The 24,973-nt window shown below is 37.0% G+C and overlaps 2 protein-coding genes across 2 annotated transcripts in view; both read right to left on the reverse strand.

The window, feature by feature from the left end:
* Positions 1–24,973, reverse strand: part of LOC124170132 — a 60,092-nt gene that overhangs the window by 2,514 nt on the left and 32,605 nt on the right. The window contains exon 4 of the mRNA XM_046548827.1: positions 600–2,050. Within this exon, the coding sequence (XP_046404783.1) occupies positions 600–1,907 (1,308 nt within the window). The 5' untranslated portion in view covers positions 1,908–2,050. The remainder of the gene's footprint in view (positions 1–599; positions 2,051–24,973) is intronic.
* Positions 21,121–24,973, reverse strand: part of LOC124170135 — a 254,629-nt gene continuing 250,776 nt past the window's right edge. Inside the window, exon 3 of the mRNA XM_046548831.1 lies at positions 21,121–24,005. Within this exon, the coding sequence (XP_046404787.1) occupies positions 24,000–24,005 (6 nt within the window). The 3' untranslated portion in view covers positions 21,121–23,999. The remainder of the gene's footprint in view (positions 24,006–24,973) is intronic.

The raw sequence follows: 24,973 nt of genomic DNA on the forward strand, positions 1-24,973 counted from the left end.
AGCTATATTATGGGCTATCTTTTGAAAGGATATATTCAAGTTGTAATATCAGGTGATAGAATATTTTATCAAAACTTCATTCCTATGCTAAATATGTTAAAATTACAACACCTGTCTAAGAAGGAATCATACTACCCATAGAACACAGAGAAAGGACATGTTTAATGAGTAAGAAGTTTAATTTTGCCTCTACAAGCAAAACATCTAAAATTAACGGCCCACTTTTGGGAAATATTGGAAAATTAAATTACGAACAAATTTATTAGTTATTCAAAACTGTGTTGACATTTAAATTTATGAATTAATTGTTGCATTGCTTGTATAGTTTTAAATGATTATTTGAATGTTTTAACTGAGACAACAATATAATGAATCATCCCAAATAATTGCAAACAATGTGTATTATTCTCTTTTACACAATAGCAAGGAAAAAAGACTCCAGACTGCATTGCCTTCCAATGTACAGCAATGTATTTGCTCCATTTCTGGATATTGATTCAAAAAGGGATGCCAATTGATAAAAAGGAAGTAATTTATTTTGTTTTAATATTACAGAGGAAGGGGAAGTATAAGTGTGAGAAATGAAAAGTAATACTCACCCTCGCCTTGGCTAGCAGTGTTGGCATCATGTGGTTTGAATACACGGAGAAGAGGAGAGGGTGGTACTCCTGCAGACAATCTCTTCCTGTTGTGGATCCATAGAAAGCGATTATCCAAGGGACAGCAGCTGCGAGGTGACATACTCTTGCCAATTCCGTCCTCATATCCAATGCATCACCGATCCTACCATAAAATACCTCTCCCCTCTTCTCCTCCTCCGCCTCTTCTACAGCCCTCATCCACTCTCTCTCACGTTCCACGTCTCCCTTGCTATACGGCCTCCCCTCATTACCAAAGACCAATTTCAGGGATAACTGTGAGAGGGCCCAAGCTAACCAAGAACATACATCAGTCTCACTACCCCATGCACCCAAATACACCGTGTCACTCTCAAAATCACAAAATGAACATACACCACTCCCATCCCCCTGAGTCCCATCCAATTCCACAACCTTCTTCTTCATCCTTCCAATGTTCCATAAATCGCAGTCCACCATCACCTTCACCCGATCATCCCAACACAAACATTTTATAATACACGCAGTGCGATCATCTTCATCGTACATTCCCTCATACACTCTACGCATTTTATCCAATCCATTTCCAAACACAAAAGTAGTCCTACGCAACATGGCGTCCACACACTCCTGTCTAGCTGCGACTGGATCCAATTGTGCTGGACTGATTGCAGCCTCCCCTCCTAATTCAAACCTTATAGAAGTAACATCTTCCACAGTCGACGTCACCGCCTCCTCCAAGTAGCGCAACAATGTGTCTCGTCCACACACTTGCGTCTTCAGTTCCTCCAATGATGAGATCAGCTGGCACATTAGCGATTTCATCTCATGCCTCAATGCGTCCACAGAGGACTTGAGGGATTCAATATCCTGATTATTCCTATCTACGGGTGTAATGTGGTCATCGCTTCTCCTGGATGATGACTCCGGGCGGTGCATCATCGCTTGGTCCCTCCTGTGAACCAATGTTACCAACTTTAGAATGAGGGAGCGGTCCAATTCTTCTGGGAAACGCCGCACCATCTCCTCGGCAGAAGAAAGTGCGTTCAATTGAGAGTCATCCTTAAGATCTGTGTCTGCCCCTCTTGCAAGCAGCTCTTCCACCCAATCAGCCTTCCCAAGCCTCACACCAACATGCAGGAGAGTTCTTTGCCTCATGCCCCGAACATCCACATCTTCCACTCCTTCCAGTAGCTCTTTATTCTGGAGAAATGATCCAGTCAACACTCCAGCAATGAGCCTCTCCTCAACAAATTCCTCCATGTTTTTAGTAGAAATGCTGCTCGCCATTTTAACGGAACAATGAAATATTTAATTGAATGTTTGATAGACTTAGCAGACAGGAAGGCACTAATGGAAACAATGCGTGGTGGCGATGGTCTGAGAGAAGGAAGACACTGTCTCAGCGTTTACAAGGAAGGATGAAATAATGACTGCAAAGATACGGAATGAATGTCAAATTAATACATAACATAAGCAAGAGTAATAATTACATAAAAACTTATATTTATACTCAAACTAAAGAACTAGCGTACGGCTGACTTGAGAAACAAGCATAAATATACTTTGCAACTCAAAATATAAAGAAAAATGCACAGAAGTGGTATCTATCAAAAGACATTACATGCACTCATCATTTTTGTTATTAAGCTTCAAATTCTTAGCTTACCAGAGTAATTTGACTATGCAAAAAGATTTTGGGGACGGTATTTAAAGGACAGAAGAAAGCGAGTGTCTAGTTAACTACCAAATAAAGAATAAAAAGTAATTTCCCTTCCATTTCATTCACTACTTAGTCACACAATAATTCTGATCGGTGGAGTAACTAGAAATATGTTATGGGGAGATTAGATGGCAAGGGGTTCCGACCCCCCTCAGGGAATATTATTGAAAAAATACACGCCTGGAAATACATATTACATCTCTTTGAACTAAAAAATTAACTCAACGCAAATGTAGTCATTTAATTTCTTAACTGGATAAATATTTAAAATAATTTTTTATTTTCTGATGTTTTGTGGGATTATCCATTCCCTCAACCCTCCATAGTTATGCCACTGATTCTCATTTTGTTAACAACGATCGGAAAAATTCAAAGCTGTGCAAAGACCATGGAAAGCCATCAGAGATGATGCCTGGTGAAAACTGCTGACAAGGTTATCACGAGAGCGTACAATTTTATTAAAATCACAGAATGAATCTAAGGTTTTTATTAGCCCAAAGATTGATGATATGTAAATATTTAGCCTATCCTTTTAAAAAAATAAGAGTTTGTTAATTAACAGCGAATAGGACGCTAGCGCATCTGATTGACGATTTTCGTTCGACAGAAAAGGTTAGCATGGTAGCTTAGGTTAAGTCTCCATCTGAGAAAATAATTATTGCCTCATTTACCCATTATCCGTATATTTTTCTGTTTCCAACCAAAAAATATGTCTACGAAAAGGAGTGACGATGCTGGCAGTTCTACAGATGTGAAGAAAAAACGGATAACAGTGACGTTAGAACAAAAACTGAATATTAACATAAAAAACATTATTAAAATAAGTGAACAAGGTGCAACTGCTGCAGAGATTGGTCGAGTTATAGGTTTTCAGACGAAGACAGTCAGGACAATTTTAAAGAATGAAGTGGAAATTAAAGAATTTGGGAGAGTTGCCACTCCTCGAAGTGCCGCACATTTATCTCACAACAGAAGCACAATCTCAGTGGAAATGGAATGGTAGCTTACTCTTTGGCATGAGAATGAAATACAAAAAAAACAGCCTGTAGACCCATCAAGATTTCTAAGGAAAGCATTGGCAATTTATAGTGACCCCACTTAAGATTTGAGCATTCCTGAGCCTTTCACTGCCAGTCGTCAAAATGAATGGTGAAGCAGCCAGTGCTGAGAGTGAGGCTGCCAATACATTTGTGGAAACTTTTAGAGCAATTGTGGAGGAGGAATTGCTGGCAAGAACCAAGGGCTTCAACAGGACAGTTATGAGTGCATTTATTGTTCGATCCATGAGGTCTTTATGTGAAACACGTATTTTCCACTGGAAGTTAATACAATCATGTTGAAAGTGGCTCCTCTACTGTTCAACTCCAATGAGGGAGGTTACCTGCCTCAACAAATGTTTAACGCAGACGAAAAGGGGTTATTTTGGAAGCCCTTGCCGACAAGTACCTGCATTTCAATGGAAGAGAAGACCATGTCTGGGTTCAAAATGGCCAAAGATCGATTGGGAGGAAATTCATCGGGAGATTGTAAACTTAAGCCAATGTTGGCGTACCATTCTGAGAACCCCAGGGCACTCAAAGGTTTATCTTAAGACCGTTTGCCTCACATTTGGAAAGCCAACAAAAAAGCTTGGATTACACAGAATGGTTTGCAGATCATTTTTGCCCCGAGGTAAAGCGTTAAAGAAAAGAATCTAGCTTTTAAAATACTACTCCATTTGGACAATTGCCCTGGTCATCCTCCCAATCTCAATGAATACAGTGAAAATGTAAAAGTTGTCGATTTACCGCCTAACACCACAGCACTCCTACAACCCATGCACCAGGCTGTAATAAAAACATTTTAATGTTATTACCTACGCAGGAACTTTTCGCAGGCGATGACTGCAACCAAAGATGAGTCGGGCATTACTCCTTGTGCATTTTGGAAGGCATATAATATTAAAAATGCAATAGAAAATATTGCGCATGCCAGGAATGAATTTCGAATATCAACTTTGCAAAAAGCTTGAAGGAAGGTTCTCCCAGAACAAATCGTTGGTTTTGAGGATAGTACGGAAGCCATCAAGGACGAGATTGTCAAGATTGGGAGAGACCTTGGGCTGGAAATTTCCGGGGATAAAGCGAAGGAGCTGTTGGCATCCCATGATGAGAAACTCTCAACAGAAGACCTTCTCTAGATGAAACATCAGAAGAGTCTGGAAGGGGAAGATATTGGCAAAGTCACAGTAGTGAAACAACTCACTGCGAAAGACATTAGGGAGGCTATGAAACACATTGAGTGTGCTATGAATATATTCAGAGATCGAAATCCTGACATGGAAAAGAGTGCAAAAGTGTGTCTGGCGAATGAGAGTGGTATGGCTTGCCGTAGAGAATTATGTCGAGATAAAAATAAGGCCGCCACCCAGAAAACCCTCGCTGATTACTACTTCAGGAGTGCCACTAATTCCCCCTAACCCCAACCCTCAACATCAGGTCGAGACAACTAACATTTGTGTTGTTTCTTTGCTTATGCTAAGAGACAATTTGTGATGTTTTGCCATTAAAATACTTTCTAAATTTAGTTTGCATATTTCTTTTAATAATGCCTCATTCCCAACCTTTTATCGTTGTGCTGTGCTGTAATTGTTATTTTGCTGAAGTGAATAATCGGTGATGAATGTTTCTCATGACTTCCGCCAGGTTAAAGATTTTATATCAGCGTAAAAAGTGACTTTCTTTTCATCCTCTTGTGCCTGAGTCCCAGATTTTTTTCATTTTTGCCCTTTAATTTATACCTTTGGCCTGGTTCAGGTGTAGGTCGCAATGTGTTTTTAAAATTAACGGCTCCGATTTCTGGCCTACTTCGATTCACATCCAGGATATTCTGGATTCTTTACAAAGATATGGATCGTAAGGAACCAATTTAAGCTTTTTACATTGTTTCTTATGGGAAATACTACATCGTTTAACGTAGTTTTGCCTAACGTCTAGTTTTTCAGGGATGAATAGACGACGTTGAACGAGGACTCACTGTACCCTCCATTCTGCATTCAGAAAGAAATTGATGATGATTGGTTTTAAGGTTTAATGAAGCAGAATCCTTCGATAAGCCTTTGCAAACTAGAGGCAACCTTGCTGGCAAGAACCAAGGGCTTCAACAGGACAGTTATGAGTGCATTTATTGTTCGATCCATGAGGTCTTTATGCGAAACACGTATTTTCCACTGGAAGTTAATACAATCATGTTGAAAGTGGCTCCTCTACTGTTCAACTCCAATGAACCGTGATTGCCTCCAAAGGTTAAAAACAAGTAGGCGAAGTTACCTCCTCTGAAAAACACTCCTCGATGACATTGTGTTATATTATAAATGCTCAGGTTAATACAATTCCTCCATTTTTTGATTTATCTTGAGTGAAATTCTTCCCAAAAAATACTGTTCAAGTGTCCCATATGATCAGTAGGTGCTTCAAAGCTTTCTGGATGGATGACTTCTAATTTATTTTTACTGGTTTTAAAACATTTCATCGATCATGCAAAACGATCTAAAGAAAATTCAGCATTGCTAATTTTACACAACCATGAATAGTATATTCCTGTCGATGCTAATGAGTTAGTAAAAATGAATGAGGTGGTGCTGTTAACTTTGCCACCCCACTGTAGTCACAAACCACAGCCATTAGATAACCGTGTCATTGGCCCTTTGAAAAAATATTTAATTGAATGTGGATGGCTTGGACACCACCTAGGAGAGAGAAGAACAATTTGCAACTTGGCTGAGTCATTGGGTACAGCATGTAAAAAAAATCATTTACACCTAACAATATTATTTATACGTTTGGTTCAACCAGGATAGGCCCAGTTAACTCAAGTATTTTTAATGACAAAGACCTTAACCAAGCCACTGTCAAAGATCAGTTTGTTGCACCATTAGAGTTTCATTTAGTACCCGAGGAGAATCTCCATAGCCCAGGAAATTCCGAGGTGAAAACTCCATTTTAGAGGGCAATGTTGTCACCCCCTGAGGAAAGAAGCCCTTTCCCAAAAACTACCCACATAATATCTAAAAATACTACATAGAATAAAAGATCACAGATCCCTATGGATACACCAGTTAAAAAGAGACTGGAAAATTAATGTCATCAAATAAGAGGGAGAAAAAAATAGCCAGCTCATAAGGATGTAAAAAGAATCTAACAAGGGGAATACACAACCTTCGCATCGCCGATCGAGCTCAAATTTTGCGAATCGGTAGTTTATGGGTACAAATGTAATATGCCAAAGCGAGACGACGCACTTCTCCTAAAATTCCGAGAAAAAAGCAATTAAAAATCGTTAAAAATGAAGGCACGCTATATAAGCTGTTTTGAACGCGCCTGTTAAACAATAGGGCAACAGCCCAGTGGATACGGTGGCCGACTGTGGAGGTGAAGGTTGCGAGATCGATGCTCGCTCGGGGAACTTTTTTTTTGTGTTAATTTTTTAAGAATTTTACTGTTTAAATTTTTAAAGTTCGTTTTCTTATCTTCGTTACTACTATGGAATATATTTTTAAAAGAGTTTTTTTAAATATTTAAATAAGGAATGGATCAGCTTGGGATTAGGAACTGAGGATGAAGGGTGGATAGAAACCCGGCGTCGGCATTAGCCTGCTCTTAACGAAAGGCGCCAAGGGGACCACGGCTGAACGTCCCATTCGACGGACGGTGTACTGCACAATTAGTGTAATCCACATTACACGCAGGGATTGAATTTAGGAATGCCCCTTAATTCTTTACCGAGATTTGGATGTGGAAGGCCAGTACACTGCCTCACCACTCCAGTTAATCCTTTATTTGCAATTTTCAGGATGGAACTCATCATAAAGACATGTAAAGCAAAGTGATTTGCGGCACCACGAAAAAGTAGAAAAGGCGTTTTTTCCACAACTGCAACGACTGTCCATAATTTTTGAAGGAAAACACACGTCATTTATATTTACGAAAAATTGTCTCGTGCCAGCGAGCTTCGAAGCAAACATGCATGTTCAATAATTTTCCCGGAAACATATAATGTGATGTGGGTACTTGATTAACCTGTAATAGAAGAATCGAATAGTTGGGGAAAGTTTTGCAATTGTTTTCCCTTTTTCGCGGCCGACGGGCATGAGCGGAAAGGGGTGATGTATGTGTATTTATGACCGGAATCACTTTTGTATGTGTTTGGTTTGTTTTCTGTTTTTGAGTTTATTTGTTGTGTTTTATTTGTCTGTGAGCATGTTTGTTTTTATTTTCATTTCTTTTTGCTGATTTGATGCTATGGTGAGGAGAGATAAATAGTAGATTGTTAGGCAGAGAGCCATCTTGGAGTGAATGTACATAAGATACAGTGTGTCAAGTGATATTTTCCTATGGTTTAATCGCTCTGATACGTTAGGGGTACACACTTCTTTTGAACATAGAGACTCTATCCTTGGATATTCCTACGGATGAGTTAACGTGTGCGTGGCACTATTGCTGGGAGCTGCTCATCGATAAAAATTATATTAGCTGCGAACAACGCGTTCAACATTCCGATAGATCAGCCTTTTCTGCTTGTTCGTGGTGCCGCAAATCACTTTTCTTTGCATGTCTTTATGATGAGTTCCATCCTGAAAATTGCAAATAAAGGGTTAACTGGAGTGGTGAGGCAGTGTACTGGCCTTCCACATCCAAATCTAGGTAAAGAATTAAGGGGCATTCCTAAATTCAATCCCTGCGTGTAATGTGGATTACACTAATTGTGCAGTACACCGTCCGTCGAATGGGACGTTCAGCCGTGGTCCCCTTGGCGCCTTTCGTTAAGAGCAGGCTAATGCCGACGCCGGGTTTCTATCCACCCTTCATCCTCAGTTCCTAATCCCAAGCTGATCCATTCCTTATTTAAATATTTAAAAAAACTCTTTTAAAAATATATTCCATAGTAGTAACGAAGATAAGAAAACGAACTTTAAAAATTTAAACAGTAAAATTCTTAAAAAATTAACACAAAAAAAAAGTTCCCCGAGCGAGCATCGATCTCGCAACCTTCACCTCCACAGTCGGCCACCGTATCCACTGGGCTGTTGCCCTATTGTTTAACAGGCGCGTTCAAAACAGCTTATATAGCGTGCCTTCATTTTTAACGATTTTTAATTGCTTTTTTCTCGGAATTTTAGGAGAAGTGCGTCGTCTCGCTTTGGCATATTACATTTGTACCCATAGACTACCGATTCGCAAAATTTGAGCTAGATCGGCGATGCGAAGGTCGTGTATTCCCCTTGTAAGTTGAAAATCAAAAAAAAAAAAAAATGGAAGAAATAGCAACAGATTTAGAATAGAGTGACTACATTTACCAAAAATGACATTTGACAAAACTTAAGCCATTAAAATAATTAAATTTTGATGAAAAACATTGTATGCAGTGATTCAAAATTAATAAATACAAGAATACAGTAGAATCCTGATTTAAGGTTTTTCAGCGGGGACAAAATTTAAAACACTAAATGAGGACCTGCCATTTTTTTCAGGTTTTAGGGTCTGTAATGATTGGAATGGCTTTTTATGAATAAAAAATATTATTTTAAGTAACTAAAAGGTGCTGAATGCAGCAAAAAATTCTTTAATGAAATGTTCTCTGCCCTATGAAGGTTGGATAACACTTTTCAGGAATCAGCTAAAAAAATGGGTAGTAAAAATAAGTAATGAGAGAATGACAATTGTTTTAATGAAATATTTTAAGAAAATTATAATAAACATCAACTTAAAAGCATTCCCACACAGATTATTATTATGGACATTAGTGATTCCATTTTTATGCATATTTCAGTGGTCTCGACGAAATTTAGAATTTTTTCCGTAAAAGTGACATGTAGGTGACTTTAGCATTTCTAATATAATAAGAAAAGGTGTGAGTAAGAACTCGTAAATCATGAGGAATGAGTGAAATAACGGGACAGCAGAAGATCGCTAATCCCGAATTCTCAACTACCGAATATCTAGTAAAAGGGAGGTTTTCTGGGATATTGCCAACTTAACGTTTTCTGTTGCCTCGGCGAAACAAGGGATTTATGAGCCTTTAAAAAGCCTCCTATGCGCACATTTTGGATTTCGAGGTCATCCGAAAAAGTAGAATCTTATTTCCAGTATGCGTACAAGTCGATGGTGATTCAACTCGATGATAACACCAGATTCGTTGTCATATATCCGCGGCCTTATGCAGGTCGAATGGAGCCGGGAGAAGTTGCTTACGCGGCGCGCTGATCACCTTGACTCCGACTCGCCTTGTTTCTCGGTAGGTTTTAATAAAATTTGGTTGGACCTTGAATAACGATTAGCTCAACTTTGTTAAGTGAAAAGGTTTAATCTTCAACAGAACTGGATTTCATCCGAAAAATTGTCAGTGCCTCTGAAGTTTGGCAATTTCGTCAGAGTTATGTTATCGACGTCAACCACCAAGGGATACCTGCCGGATTTTCGCATTTTTCCGCGCTCATCTTTTCTACCGTGAGTATGCGGTGATTTTTTTTTCAGCATGACCGATTTATTTAGAGTCATGGACCGTGGTAGTTTGTCAAAACTCCGATTGTCATTCTCTTTTGACATTAATTAGCACCAGATAAATATTTTTGAATCGACAGCGATATCAATCAGCCGCATGTCGATAAATTGGCTCCGGGATATCTAAATTACGATGTAAAATAATGTTGTTCCGTAGGGAAAGAATGCTCTCACTCACGGTCATGACAGGGGAAACACTTCCTCTGTGCTTTCGCTGTTCCTCCGTGGAAACTGACCTTGTAATGGATTACAGAAAGAATCTTCTAGTGAACTGCGCAATTGATAGTGGGCCTCCTCTTCTGAAAAGAAAAAGTAGCAGACTGAAAAAATATTGGGCTAATAATCGACTACCCGTAGGTAGTACAGTTGAAAGGGGCATAAACCATCAATTGAAAACGACGAGAAAACCATTATTGTAGCGGCCCTCGAGGGATAACTCGTGTTATCAGTCGTCACGTATCATCGAAGTCAAGTTCAAGAAGTGAAGGATATGGTAGTTCGAGGTTATTAAGGGATGACTTTGCTCCATTAGATCGGATCTGATACAAAAAGTGCCTGGTGTTTGGATCAGAAGGGGAGCGAAACGTTACGAGAAGACAAATCAACCAACTTGCGAGTTGAAGGTCGCAGTGCTGCGCTCGCGGAAGAAAGCAGTTGAAGAAGCGTTCCCCGGGAGATTCTATCGACTCTTGGTAAACTTTCATGAGACCGTTCTTGTTGATGAGCATAAATTCGAAGATTTGGATGAACCGTCATGAAAAAACGTTAAATCGGGCAAAAAAATCTTGAGCGGGACAAATTTTTACGACCATAAATGCGGAAAAACGCAAAATGCGGAAACACTAAATACGGATAATTTTTACATTGCCCTAATAGGGAATGAATCGGGACCCAAAAAAATAAACGCTAAATGCGGAAAAACGTTAAATGCGAAGACGTTAAATCCAGATCCGACTGTACGTATTTTATATCTGCTCATGAATCTTGGATAAAAGTTTCTCGATTATTATGCTCGCTTTCATGTATATTTAACCAATTTATGTGAATAAAATCATTTGTACGCTCAATTAATTTAAACTTTATTGATTATGTCTGAATAATTCTGTCCCACTCTGCCCCAACCTAGGACACTATTGAAGAGAGAAGAAATGTAAGCATTTCAACTATTTTAAGTTACTTGTATTACTTGCAGATTTTATATACGTTTTAAAACATAGGTTTAGAACACTCTCCGAGCAAAGATGCCAATAATTCTATGGGAATTAAAATTGAAATGATAAAACTGTCCCACTGTGCCCCAGTCTCCCCTTCCATCCTTGCAGGTAGCGCTTGGCTTAAATAAGGATTATAAATACTGCATCAAGCAATGGAAACTTTCCGACCATTAGCAATTTTAAAAGGTGAATATTGAGAGATGTTTTCTGTGCCTCATGCATGCATTGGTAATCTCAGGCGATGTAGAACTCCTATCTACTCGTACAGGAACTAGGTCCCTCTGACGTCACGTGGAGCGGAATCGCATGGGTGCCAATCTGGTCTTTTTCAAATGAGTTTGAAATTGACCATTAACATTCCTCTAAACAGGTATTTCTAAAGCCAAATAATTTGTACATAATGAATACATAATGGTGGGTAATGAATTGCAATAAATGCCTTTCGTTTTCTTTGATGAAGGAAACTACCCTATTGTCTTTTAATGCCTGAGCTTTAGCCTAAACTTTATCACTGATCCCTAAGCATTAATTATGTTTGACCATGCTGCCAACTTTTCATTAAGTAAGGAAAATATAAAGCACTAATGACAATATGCTAGACAATCAGAGTACATATCACAAACAAAGTCAAATCGCTCAGTAAGTGCATCATTGTTGAACACCAGCATTTAAAAAAATAGCTCATTTGTCACATATGGCTTTTATGAGTTGAAAACTAATTAATAGTGATGCTTAATATTTTTCCTTTACATAATTACCAGTTAAATTGACAAACAAAACCAAACCCACAGGAATAAAGGTGACAGGCACCGATAGTTTTCTTTACCCACCATGTGTGAGTCAACGATCGGCTGTCTACAAGCTATTCTTGCGATGTAACAAGTACCTCATTCATTCAGACGTAAAAGGTATACATAGCTGCAAATTAATGACTTATCCAGATAATTCATTATATTAATAGTGTGGTATAGTAGCATTCCAAGTGCACAGTTTCCAAAAAATATCAGATGATCAAAATACTGAAATTGAGGACCGTAACTGAAAAATCCTGGATCTGTCTCCTATAACTAACCCAGTGCACGATTAAAAACCCTAATTAATTGGAAAAGAGGTGAGCACTAGTTGAAACATCCCTAATTGGGCTACTAAATTCCATTAAGTACAGTGTAAATAGCCTTCATTAGTATCTTCTCGTATATCACTTACAAAAGTTTGTTACCATTCGTGAGATGGTGATTTTCTAATGAAAATAATAAAATGTGAAAATCCTATAATGTTAACAATCATATTTTATAGATGTTCAAGGCCACTCGGCCAATAAAAATGAAAAAATAACTTTTAAATTATATGCTTCACCTACAACATTTGATACACACCCGGATATGTAATCCTGTTGATAACAGAAAACTTCAAAACTTGATGGTCAAATGGTGTCATTGAAGGCTCTAAAAATACCTTAAAAACAAATTCAACCACAACAACAAAAGTCACAAATGATATTTGCACATTTGTAAATCGATTGATTATCGGGAGTTCGTCGGAGAGGCATCAAGGGAACGGGATGATGAATTAAGGAGGCAGCAGTACATCCTACGACATGCTTTATTCACTCTACCAAACCGACTGACGCCTCCTCCACGCGCGTCCCATCCGCGCAACCGTCGTCCGCCTCGTGTATGCTGACCCATCGTCAGCACCTTCCCACCCCCCACCCCTCCAGATGAGCGTTCACTCCTACCGTGGGATTGCGAGTCAGCAACAGCGAGCGACGAACGGAAGTCGACGGTAGGTGGGGAAAATGCAGAACAGTAATTTCACATTAGACAACTCCACGATAATTACCTACATGCTATAAACGACAAACTCTACCACCTTAACCAGTTTTAAAGCAAATGCTATAATTATCTGGCAGGATTAACCAAATAAAAAAACCTCAAGCCAATGTATTCATTCATTGCCGTCATTGTTAACTTATCCCACAACAAGAAAACACAAAACATCAAGCCAAGCGTTCAGGGTTGATAAAAATCATGATTTTTTTCAAAAAAATCGTTTTTGTTGATTTTTTTATTTAAATCAGAGTTTAGTGATTTAAATCAGAATTTATTGATTTAAATGAGATTTTTATGATTCTCCATTCATCAAAAATTCAGTTATTTGCAAAACTAACTATTTGGGCAGCATATTGAAGAATGATCGTTTGCAGAAACAATAAGAGGCAACATACTCTAAACTTAATACAGTGGAACCTCGTTAAAGCAAGTACGGGCTATAGCGAGATCCCCGCTATTACGAGAGATAAGCCGATGCACCGCCAATTGACCCTATTATATGCATGTTAAAAAATTCGTTTTCACGAGGCCCTTTTGGTGTTGGCTCTCGCCATAGCGAGGGTTTCACCGCCCGAAAAAATTACATCAACACTCCTTCATCTCTGTAATTGCTAGCGATCTGTTTGAAATGAAGTTAATGGAGTGCTCAGTCTCAAATTTATGTGGTAAACTGTCGTTCGATACATAAGTAGTTAATTTTGTGTTAATATTGTGGCATTAGCATTCGCGAATTCTTGATCTTCTTTTGTTCCTCGGGCGGCAGAAAGCAGTCGGCAGCGTACCCGCACGTTCCTGAGTTGCGTGAATAGAAAGCATTTGATGGCAGACACCATGGCCAAAAAAACAACAAACACGTCTAAGCGAGAAAATAAAAATAAAGGAGTAATATGAGAGTGTCAAAATTAATTTATCTTCCTATTCGCTCTCCACGATTTAACAAAAACAAAAGCGCCCAAGGAATGCAGACTATGTAGAGTTATAAGGAGCTTTGTTCGGGTGGTTTTGCCCACTCCAATATGCGGGAACTTCTAAGAAAGGGGCTACGCCTAAGCCGAAAGCGAAGTATTTAAGGATAGATTGCGAATCAGGAATTTCAAGAGTGAGGAAGGTTGATTATACTAATGCAAAGCACCAAAGCGTTATCCCTTGTCATAATTGCTGGTGATGCCGGCGGTGTAAATCCGAAGTCGTGGAAGAATCACCAATAATAATATACATCAATAAAATACACCAATGGAAACATTTGAGGTATTAAATAACCACGATACGATTTTATTAGTTAGTTTTTGAATTTTCAGTGGAAAATACCAAAATAATAGAATGGTTACGTATATGCACTGATTAAGTGCATAGAAAAACGGCTTCGTCGGTTGTGCATTGGCATAATAATTGACAAAACCATGCTTTGCATGATTTTTATTCAATACGGTGCTTATAAATTGTTTGAATAGTTAGTCGTTGTTTGAGTAAGGGAATTTAGTGATGCAAAAAAAACATCGTCTTTCGTCTGGATTTATGCTTACGTTTATCGGATAGAAAATTCTTTGTCGCCACACCACTCCTGTTCCAGTATAACTGTTTGCAACAGGAAATTGCCTTCTGAACAGCACTTAGGACTCTTTATGTGCAATTCTAAATCCCGACACAGGGACTTGCATTATTAAAAGAAGAAGAATATTTAGACTGAATGCGATTAAACAAAAGGAATCAAGCAAAAGGAACAAAAGGAAAGGTACCCAGGATCAAAACTATAGGGGGGGGGAAGACATGTTTATTCAAGTTAAAGGTAAAACTTAAGCATGGAAAGGTGAATGAAACCAACATTTTGAGTACAATTCACAGTGTCCGGCGATATCTGGTGGAAATGTTTTATATCCATAAGAATAAAATAAAATGGTAAATTTCCACACGATTTCATTTACAAAATACCGATCCGGTTTCTACGTTATACCTCGATAATGATATATAATATCGATTAGGACCTTGATATCGATACTAAATGTCGAAACCGGTTCGGTGTTTTGTAAATAAAATTGTGTGGAAGTTTAGCATTTCATTTTATTCTTATGGAAACATTTTAAGGATACTTTAACAGCTATTTATTAGTTTTCAAAATTATTTGCTTGACAAAAATACTATTTTCCTCTGAGACATTTGCGATTTTTGCTTCTAGGGGGAGGGTTAGCTGCCCCCTCCTGCCCCTCGCTAGGTACGCATATGGACGTGTGAACACCGAACGAAATAAATAATTCCGACCTGGCGAGGAAGTAAATTGTCACAATATTTTTTAATTTGCTGTACATTTTATCTTTTTCTGCCTTTTTTAAAGGTTTCTTGCTCCATTTTCAGCCATTTCTTTCCTTTAAATTTATGACAGGCCGCGGCTAATGAACAATTGACAAGAAAATATTACGTTGTAGCTGCATAGCAGTATGTTTTTGAGAAACATTAGAAATAAGTACCTTGTTGTACTAATAGTTGAGCAAGCAACGCAAGGACTCGTCTGTATAATAATAAAACAGCATTTTCTGCATAAGTTGTATTGAATGGAGGGAACCACCCTAACATATGTGAAAATATACTTTTTTAAGTCAGAAACAGCATCTCTCCAGGATAAGTGTATTGTTCATGCCACGGATTTTAGGAATGTAAACTACCATTTAAGCCGTTATGACCAGATAACTCAAATTGCCGATGATTTTATGCTTTGAATCCATTTCGGTATCATTACAAGTGAGGTTGGACGCTGGCGTGCATGGTGCCATACACAAGACTCAATATGGAGGATGCGACAGAGAATTAATTACCGAGAAAGATAAAGAGACGAGAGAGGAGAAGGATACGAAGAAGATAAAAGATGTATAATCAACGCAGAAAATTAGAGCGATAGAAAAGTATTTGTTCTTATTATCTTTTGATTCATGATGCGATACATGCCAGGTAGGAGATAACTCCAGCTGTGCGAATTTTTATGTATTTTATATACTAATAATATGTATTTTATCAATAACTATATATACTCCACTGCCGTATAGTGAGCGTGCTGGGTGAACGTGGACCATAAGTATTATTTTTTCAAAGTTACGACTTCGAATGAATTTTACATTTTAGTTGCGTCAGTAAAAGTCTTAAATTGGTCTCCCAATATTTTAACTATACGATTCGCATTTTAACGTTGTGTTTTTTTTTAAGATTTATTAACTCATAGGGGCGGCCCTGTTTGGATTTAAGCGTTCCTACATTTTGGATATCGGTTTCAAGAACAAAGTTTTTAATCGCCCAAGACCCAATATCGCGTAGTTCCCGCGTAATTTTTGCATCGCGGGTGACTCTTTTAAATGTTCACCGTGGCTACTGCCAGCGTCAAAATGATATGTCGCACTATTTTTCGAATTTATATCTGGACTTCAGTAAATGCCATAATAATGTTTACTACGTCATTTTCAAGGAAATTTTATTACTAATTCATATTTATTTTTTGTTTTATGAAAAATTAAAAAAAAGTAGACACGTGAGTGCAATAAATGATTCCGCGCACTATAAATTTTTTAGCCGTTTTGAACTTCATGAAATTTGTAACTTTCACCCGGGGAAAACTACCACGTCTACAACATTCATTTACCAAAACAAGCTGCAAACATTAATGTAGATTAATAAAATAGCTTTTTTGTATTTTTAGAAGGCATAGAAAATTTTCAAATAAATTGAGAAGTTTTTCTATCAATTTTATTTTTTCTTTCGGGGCAAACTGTAGGACTAGATAGTGTTCAAACATTTTCGTTATGTTGCAACAAAATATGCGTTCTAAAATACGCAAAAGCCCTTTCATTAATCTACATTAGTTTCTACAACTTAATCTGGAAGATCAACGTTGTAGACGTAGTAGTTTTCCCAAGGTTGAGTTACAAAGTTCATGAAGTTGAAAAAACGGCTAATTTTGTGGTGCGCGGAATTATTTATAGCACTTCCGTATCTACACGTTTTAGTTTTTCGTAAAACAAAAAATAAATATGAATTAAAAACAAAATTTCATTGAAAATGAGTGTTATTTATTATTATGGCACTCACTGAAGTCCATAAAATAAATTCGCATAGTACAGCGGCACATCATTTTGACGCCGACAGTAGTGCCGGTGAGCTTAAGTTAGTCAGGAGCGAAAGCCTCTTCGTGCCCAAAGTTCGTGCTTCGCTCTACGGCTGTGAACCGGTTCTTGATCACCGCACATTACTCATGCTATCCACTTTTATAAACAAATGAAAGTTGTTCACTACAATCGACAACAACAATGAAACTTTTGGATGGATGCAGCAGAAACATTAACAGCTGACAATTTAAGAGTGCTTCTTTCTCGTGAAAATTATTTTTGATGCTGAGAGAGCAATTTCTCGGAGATTCCAAGGACTAATTGAACGACCCTCATAGTCGACGTATTTTGTTTCTAATCTCAAATATGAGAAGATTTCCCAGACCCTTGTGACCCCTTCCCCCTCCGCAAAAAAATCCTGGATCCGCCTCTGGCATGATTCACATATGTACCGTTTTCTTCAGCGACAACCAATAACTTTCCGCAATTATTGTTTCACCTCCGTATGATTTCAAGAATAGGAATGTGCACCAAATATAAAAAGCATTAAAATGCATTTTACACGTTATTATAATTATTATTATAGCATTCAAAGGATTAAGGTAGGTTTCCATGGAGTATTAAAGAAGTGATCTGGGAGCAGCCCTTTCCTTCCAGCGCTGCCTTCTTCAATTCAATTTCTATAAAATTCTATTCTTTTCCTTCCCCTCCCTCGTTTCCCCAACATTCTACCCTCTAACACCATTTTCAACATCCCCTCCCGCTAAGTATTCGCTCCATCCATACATTGTCTCCTCCGTACCTCATCTAAAAGATACCTCTCCTCGCCAACCATGTCCAGCACTTCGTCGTTCCTTTTCCTCTCCGTCCATCTCACCCTCTCCATTCTTCTCCAAACCCACATCTCGAATGCCTCCAATCTTCTCTCGTATTCTTTCCTCAATTTCCACGTCGTCGCACCGTAGAGAGCTACACTCCAAATCAAACTCTTCACCAACCTTTTCTTTAAACTCTAACATAACGATCCTCTCAGAAGCTCCTTCCTGTTCATGAACGCCTCATTTGCTAAATCAATTTGCTTCCTAATGTCCCTCGCTTCCCTTACCATCTCTTCAGCGTACACGTTAAAGAGCAGCGGCGATAGAGGACAGCCTGACCTCACACCTCGGCCAGTGCTTGCCCACCCAGATTCTCCGTCCGCTACCCTCACTTGCGCAGTCTGCGCCATATACAGTAGGACGGATCGTAAAAATCGATTTTTTTTCAAATCCATCTGACCCAACGAAAAAAAGTTGTGGGAACGATCAAAAATAAGGCCTGAAATTTTTGAGACCTCTATGGGAACCTCTGACCCTCGCTCAAATGAAATGTAGGGGGGGAGGGTCACAATTCCAAAAATATAATATTTAATGGTCATTCCCTAGAGATTTTGACGATTTACTGTCCTTTAGTGCAAAAAATTCGTGCATTCTGACGTATCTGCCACCGTTTAGCCACAAAATGCTTTATGTGAGTCCGCCTTCGCGAAAAAAATATCTCAACGCCCACGCAGCGTCGCGGATACAAGAACGGTAGGCCGATCCCGTCCCCTCCCCGCTCGCTTCTCCCCCTCTCACGCCTAGAATATTGCTAAATTCATCCCGCGTGTGCTGCTAGTAGGGCGTTCATCTTTGATAATATAAATCGTAAGATGGTAGAAGGTAAAAAAGACTGCGTAGTGAGATGACTTGTCTCTTATTTGGCGCCTCGTCGGCGTTGAAAAAAATCTATATTACCAACTTTTAGAGAAGTTATGAAATATTTTTAGATCCTTGAACGCAGGAAAGGAGCCTACGGTCCATAAAATGGTCTCTCAAGTGGCTATAAAGGGGTTCGAACTTTAGATATGCGCTTCTATTCCGGTATAGGGTAGTTTCCTTCATTAAAGAAAACGAAAGGCATTGATTGCGATTCGTAACCCACCATTAGTGTATTCATAATACACAAATTATTTGGTTTTGGAAATACTGGTTTAGACGAATGGCAAGGGTCAAATTTTATCCTCATTTGAAAAAGGCCACATTGGCGCCCATGCGATTCCACTCCACATGACGTCACAGGGACCTAGTTTCTACACGAGAGGATACGAGTTATGCACCGTCTGAGGTTACCATTGCATGCATGAGGCACAGAGCTCAGGGAAACATCTCTAATAATCACCTACTAAAACTGGCTAAGGTCGGAAAGTTTTCTTCCTTTGATAAGGTATTAATAAACCTTTTTTAAGCCAAGCGCTACCATCCAGCAAGGTACTCAGCTACCCCCTAGCAGCCTGCGACGTATCACCGCTAAGCCTCGCCTCAACGTCACCTCACCGGGCGGGAGGGGGAACCAGAAATACGACGCACGGAGATATTTCCCGGCATTCATACTTCAGCGTCGCGTTTTCGCACGCTTGAAATTTTTCACTTTTCATTTAATCGCGAAAAATAGATATTGTCATTTAAAAATCTAAAAGTGTGAAATACGTACTCCAGGAGTAATAATCTTTCGATTAAGGCAATAAAAAAATAATAGGAAACCACCCTAGTGTCCGACAACAGCTACAAAATGGATTTGTCCGGCTTTTAATTTGGGACCACTGTCGACTATTTTAATACCTATTGTGTCAGTGACCCCAACCTCCGTGTTATGATTCTTACCTTGCGTTTAAGGCGTTCTATAATCGAAACATACCAGTCCGTTTGAAAAAATACCACTTATTGCTTTATTGCCTCGGTCAATGAAGGGGTTTTCGCACTTTCGAGGATCGCTTCTCTTCAACATCTGCGCAAGCGATTTATACGAAGTAGTTCGCAAGGGGTTTTTCAAAAATACTTTTTTCCAATTGGTTGAAAAATATTCCTTTCACGACTTCACCTAGAAAATCAGTCACTTTATCTTTGTGATTACGAAAGGATCCCAGTGCTTGTCCTACGTAAGGTAATAACCAGGTTTTCTTTTCCAAGGATCGTGAAATTTCAGAGTTGAGGCCAAACTACCACTATTGCTAGTGAAGGATATCTACTTAATTTAAAAAGGTACTTTTTCCAATGAAAATGTGAAAGTGAGTGTATTATTCAGGGAATGTTATTCTATTTTCATCCTTGGCCGGTTATTTAGACGGTTGACATTTCGTATGAGAAACAAATGGAGTGCTTGATAGTAAATTCCAAAGAAATTCATGACCTTATAGTTAATGAAAATCGAAAACCTTTGCATTAAAAACGTAAATTGGCCCTTCAATATATTCTCCATAGGTAAAATTGGTTAAAGGCGTGAAGACAAAGGAAATTTTAAAGAACGCTATGGGCTAATACTTTTTCAGTCGGTATTTACAGAAGTTGAAGAATGTAAGAGAACTATCGTAGAGTTTGAAATAAAATTTCGACGTTGGTTAGAGAAGGATACACCGTTCCCAGAAGACTTGCTTAAATCTCTTCTTGAGACTTCTTGCTGATGTTGGTACCTGTATTAACATATTCCTATTGACTTAAGGACACGCAAAAAATTTTGTGATGGGCTAAAATGGGAGATCTTTTCCGAAGGCTCCTCGTTACTTTGAACCTTATTATATCAATAGGCATGTATGTGATAATGATAAAGAAATGTCTCCAAAACATATGAATCTTACTTTTAATGGAGGAGCTAACTTCTGATGAGGACAGTGACGGAATCCAAAGAAAACTGCTTGTGGGCTGGTAAATTTATTCTTTAAGTTTTCCCATGTATGTATTACCCAATTATGTTAATTTATCATGAGTCATAAATAAATTTGTATGGCTTGCTTTCAATTGCATTTTCTAACATAAATTGTTTAATTAAGTGATTTCTTAAGAGTGTTCTCTCTGAAAAAACGTTGAAAGAAAGTTTATCTGTTAAATAACTATATCATTAACGCTGTTTAAAAGGTTATTTCATGCATTTAATGTGAACTTTTTATTCAAATAATTCAGTTTAATTTTAAACTTATTTTTTATTGCTACCGATTATTTTTAATTAAATGTGCCCTCTCAAATGAAGCGGTCAAAATAATCGATTTTAGGTTTTTTGCAGTCTCCACAAATTTGTTTTAAAAAATCCCATACTCAACTTTTTGGCAATATTTTATTAGTTTCACGTTATACAGCCTTCAAAATATTTCAGCGAGATACTTAAACAAACTTATAAAGATATGATTTTTGGCCAGACTTTTCGATTGAAGATCACTACAAGCATTGCGATCAAGTCATGTTCATGCATTCAATGAGTATTAACTTCATTATTTAGTCTAACACTGCCTAAGTATATTCTAAAGTCTCTTTTTGACTTTAGCTCAAGTAAAACAAATACTGCAAGTTACTTGGAATTTACCTTATGAGTATCCATGTACAATAAATTGAATAAAAATCCATTAATCGTTTTCCATCATTGAAGTAAGCATGCAAATTAAATTTCGTTATATTATCGCTACACCCGAACTATCCTCCAACACCAGCCCTTGAGCATACTTGGCACAAGTGAAGTCATTAAGCCATTTTTATCCATGGTAAAATATTTATACATTTTATTCATATTTCTCTTGTTGAAAGAGTTTTACATATAAAAATTATCATAATAATATAAATGAAATATATTTTTCAAGGATAGCTATAAACTTTTGCAAAACTGGATCAGTAGTAATTTTATCTGTAAATGTCAAAGGTAGCATAAGATTGACCAAGATGATTTATGAACCTCACTCAATTGAAAAACCATTTTTTCAATTATATGCTATTCAACATCATTAATGTTGCATTTCAGGTAAAGGTATTCCTCACACTGCCGTTAAAAATGTTTGTTTCAACCTAATAACAGTACACAGCATGGGTTCACGAAAAAATGAAAGAAAGTGGTTTTAACAGATTTAACGACATTCAGATTCCCTGTAGATGAGACTTAAGTCTGAGTTGTAAATGTTCACGTGGATGAAGAATAAAACCTGGTGGTAATACCAAGGAAAGCTTATACACAATATTAATAGGAAAAGCAAATCCTACTGCCAGGTTCTTATAAGCGATAAAAATTGGCTTCATTGCTATATTAACGTTACTTCATTTACATAAGTGTTACAAAAATCAATGCTAATTAACACTGATCCACTGATCTATGTATTCCACCAGTTAATTCCGGGAGTACAGTGAGTTACAAAAATCAGGCATGCAGTCACATTTGCATAGATATTTTGAAAAAAAGATAGAAATTGCTTGTAAAGTTTAAAGACATAATTAGAACCATAAAAGAAGAAAAGTAAAAGTGAAGATTCATCATATGAAAACGGAATAACTTAAGTAAGGATCATTTTCAATTCAACTACGAAGATTAAGCAACAATTATTATTAGAGTGAATAGTTAAGTGATTAACATTTTTACTTGGAGATGTGAAATCACTCTCCAAGATTAATATTTACAAGTTATAAATCATAATGCAATTAACATTCAAAATATTAACCTGGCACCAGACATGGCTGTGAAATCTTATAAATCCAGAAAATATAACACCACCAAACAGAATATAATGAAATTATTACAATCTACTCACACGATATGACCAACAAATCCAACCTCCTTCAGAAAACAAACAAAACATAATTAGAACCATATTTCAAGTACTCCCACGTAGCAGAGGGAATACGTATGTTGTTCAACAAAAGTTTAATTACAGACAGAACCGAATGAGTAACGTATTAAATGCTGAAAATTAAAAAGTAAAGTAACATACGGTTACATAAAATGAAATCCATGCACATATTGAACGATTTGACAAATAATTAGCCATTATAAAAAATGGAGCCTACGACTAAAAGAACTCCGAAATGAAAATGACATCAAAAAGACATTATAGAAATAGCTACATTTAATATTTATATTTACAGAGAATGTGTACAATGATAATCTATTACACTCCATTTACTCCTACAAAACAAAGCCAGCTCTCGTAAGAATTAGGAGACATTAATAATTGTTCATAAAAAAGCACATGCATATTCTTTTATGCAACTGAATATTGACTATATAAGAGTAATGTTGAAAATGTATACGTGCACGAATAAAGACAATAATCCTCCCTAACACAAATGATAATATGATATCGACAAAACTGAATGAAAATGGTAAATAGTCATGAACATATGGGAATGGAAATTTAAGGATTTTCGTATTATTTGATTGTGAAATTTTTAAATGTCTCCAAAAATGTAAATTATGTATAAAAAAGGAATCAAAATCTTTGTTTAGCTATAACTTAGCACAAAATTGAATTTTACGTCATAGATTTACATTATAGACCAGATGATTGAACTCTATAATATTTAACGAATACATTGAACTACATCATGTTAACCTTTCAGCATCATTGCTGCAAACTACAAGGAAATGTTTTAAAATTGCATGGGCCAATCAGTGTCAAAGAAATTAACCAATAAAAAACAATATTCACTAAAGGGTAGCATAAAAAGGAGATAACAAGGCAAAATATAATTGTAATAGTTGAATTAGTGCAACTTATGTTACAAATATATAGAATTGAAGATGGCTTGAAGAAATACAACAAGAAAGATTAAATATTTAAACCAATATGGTGTGTTACTTCAAAAAACTTACAAATGCATACATGAGATGTAAAGTGTAATATTATAAAAAAATAAATATATCAGTAAAAAAATGAAATAAACTGTGACTAAATGATGTGCCCACATTATTGTAACAACACACCTCTCAAAATGTGATTACCATCCTAATAAAATCAGTACCATGTAGCAAACATGAAATCAATGAAAATACGAGTGTTTGTTAACATAAGATAAGTGTAACTATTACATGAAATGCAAGAGTACTTAAGTCGACCCATTTTTACAAAAACTGAAAGGCCTCATGAAAATCTACTGAAGGTAAACGGAATATTCCTCTTCTGGACCAGCTCCATTGCATCCTTTAAAAGGAATCACGCCAAATTCATCTCTGAAAGAATAATAAACAGAAATTAATGGATGCCACCATGAAAAAAGAATGCAATAACAACCAATGTGCTAAGTCACCATTGGGTCCATATTAATAGTGGTATGAGATATTACTCCCATTCGCAGAAATTCATTGGAATAATAATAACCAATAATTATGAAATATCTTCAAATAAATCTAAGTTCCAAAAAACAATTATTTATTTTATAAGTGAAAATTATTGGATTTACTGCTCTTTCAATTTTACATGTCCATCACTAGGTTGATATATCATGGATTTGAATATTGACAATCTTCAACTTTCTTGTATCATATTAACTTAAACTATTATAATTATCCATTAGATTAGAGTTTGAAGGTTTTCAATAGTCACCATTTTAAAGTAATGGCATCTTTGAGCATGTTAGAGCTGTATTATGGGCTATCTTTTGAAAGGATATATTCAAGTTGTTAAATCAGGTGATAGAATATTTTATCAAAACTTCATTCCTACGCTAAATATGTTATAATTACAACACCTGTCCAACAAGGAATCATACTACCCATAGAAAAAAGAGAAAAGACATGTTTAATGAGCCTGAAGTTTCATTTCGCCTCTACAAGCGAAACATCTCCAATTAAAGGCCCACTTTTGGGAAATATTGGAAAATTAAATTACGAACAAATTTATTAGTTATTCAAAACTGTGTTGATATTTAAATTTATGAATTAATTGTTGCATTGCTTGTATAGTTTTAAATGATTATTTGAATGTTTTAACTGAGACAACAATATAATGAATCATCCCAAATAATTGCAAACAATGTGTATTATTCTCTTTTACACAATAGCAAAGAAAATAAGATTCCAGACTGCAATGCCTGAGCAGCAATGTATTTGCTCCATTTCTGGATATTCATTCAAAAAGAGATGCCAATTGATAAAAAGGAAGTAATTTATTTTGTTTTAATATTACAGAGGAAGGGGAA

Source organism: Ischnura elegans, chromosome 13, assembly GCF_921293095.1.
Source record: "Ischnura elegans chromosome 13, ioIscEleg1.1, whole genome shotgun sequence".
Taxonomy (NCBI): domain Eukaryota; kingdom Metazoa; phylum Arthropoda; class Insecta; order Odonata; family Coenagrionidae; genus Ischnura; species Ischnura elegans.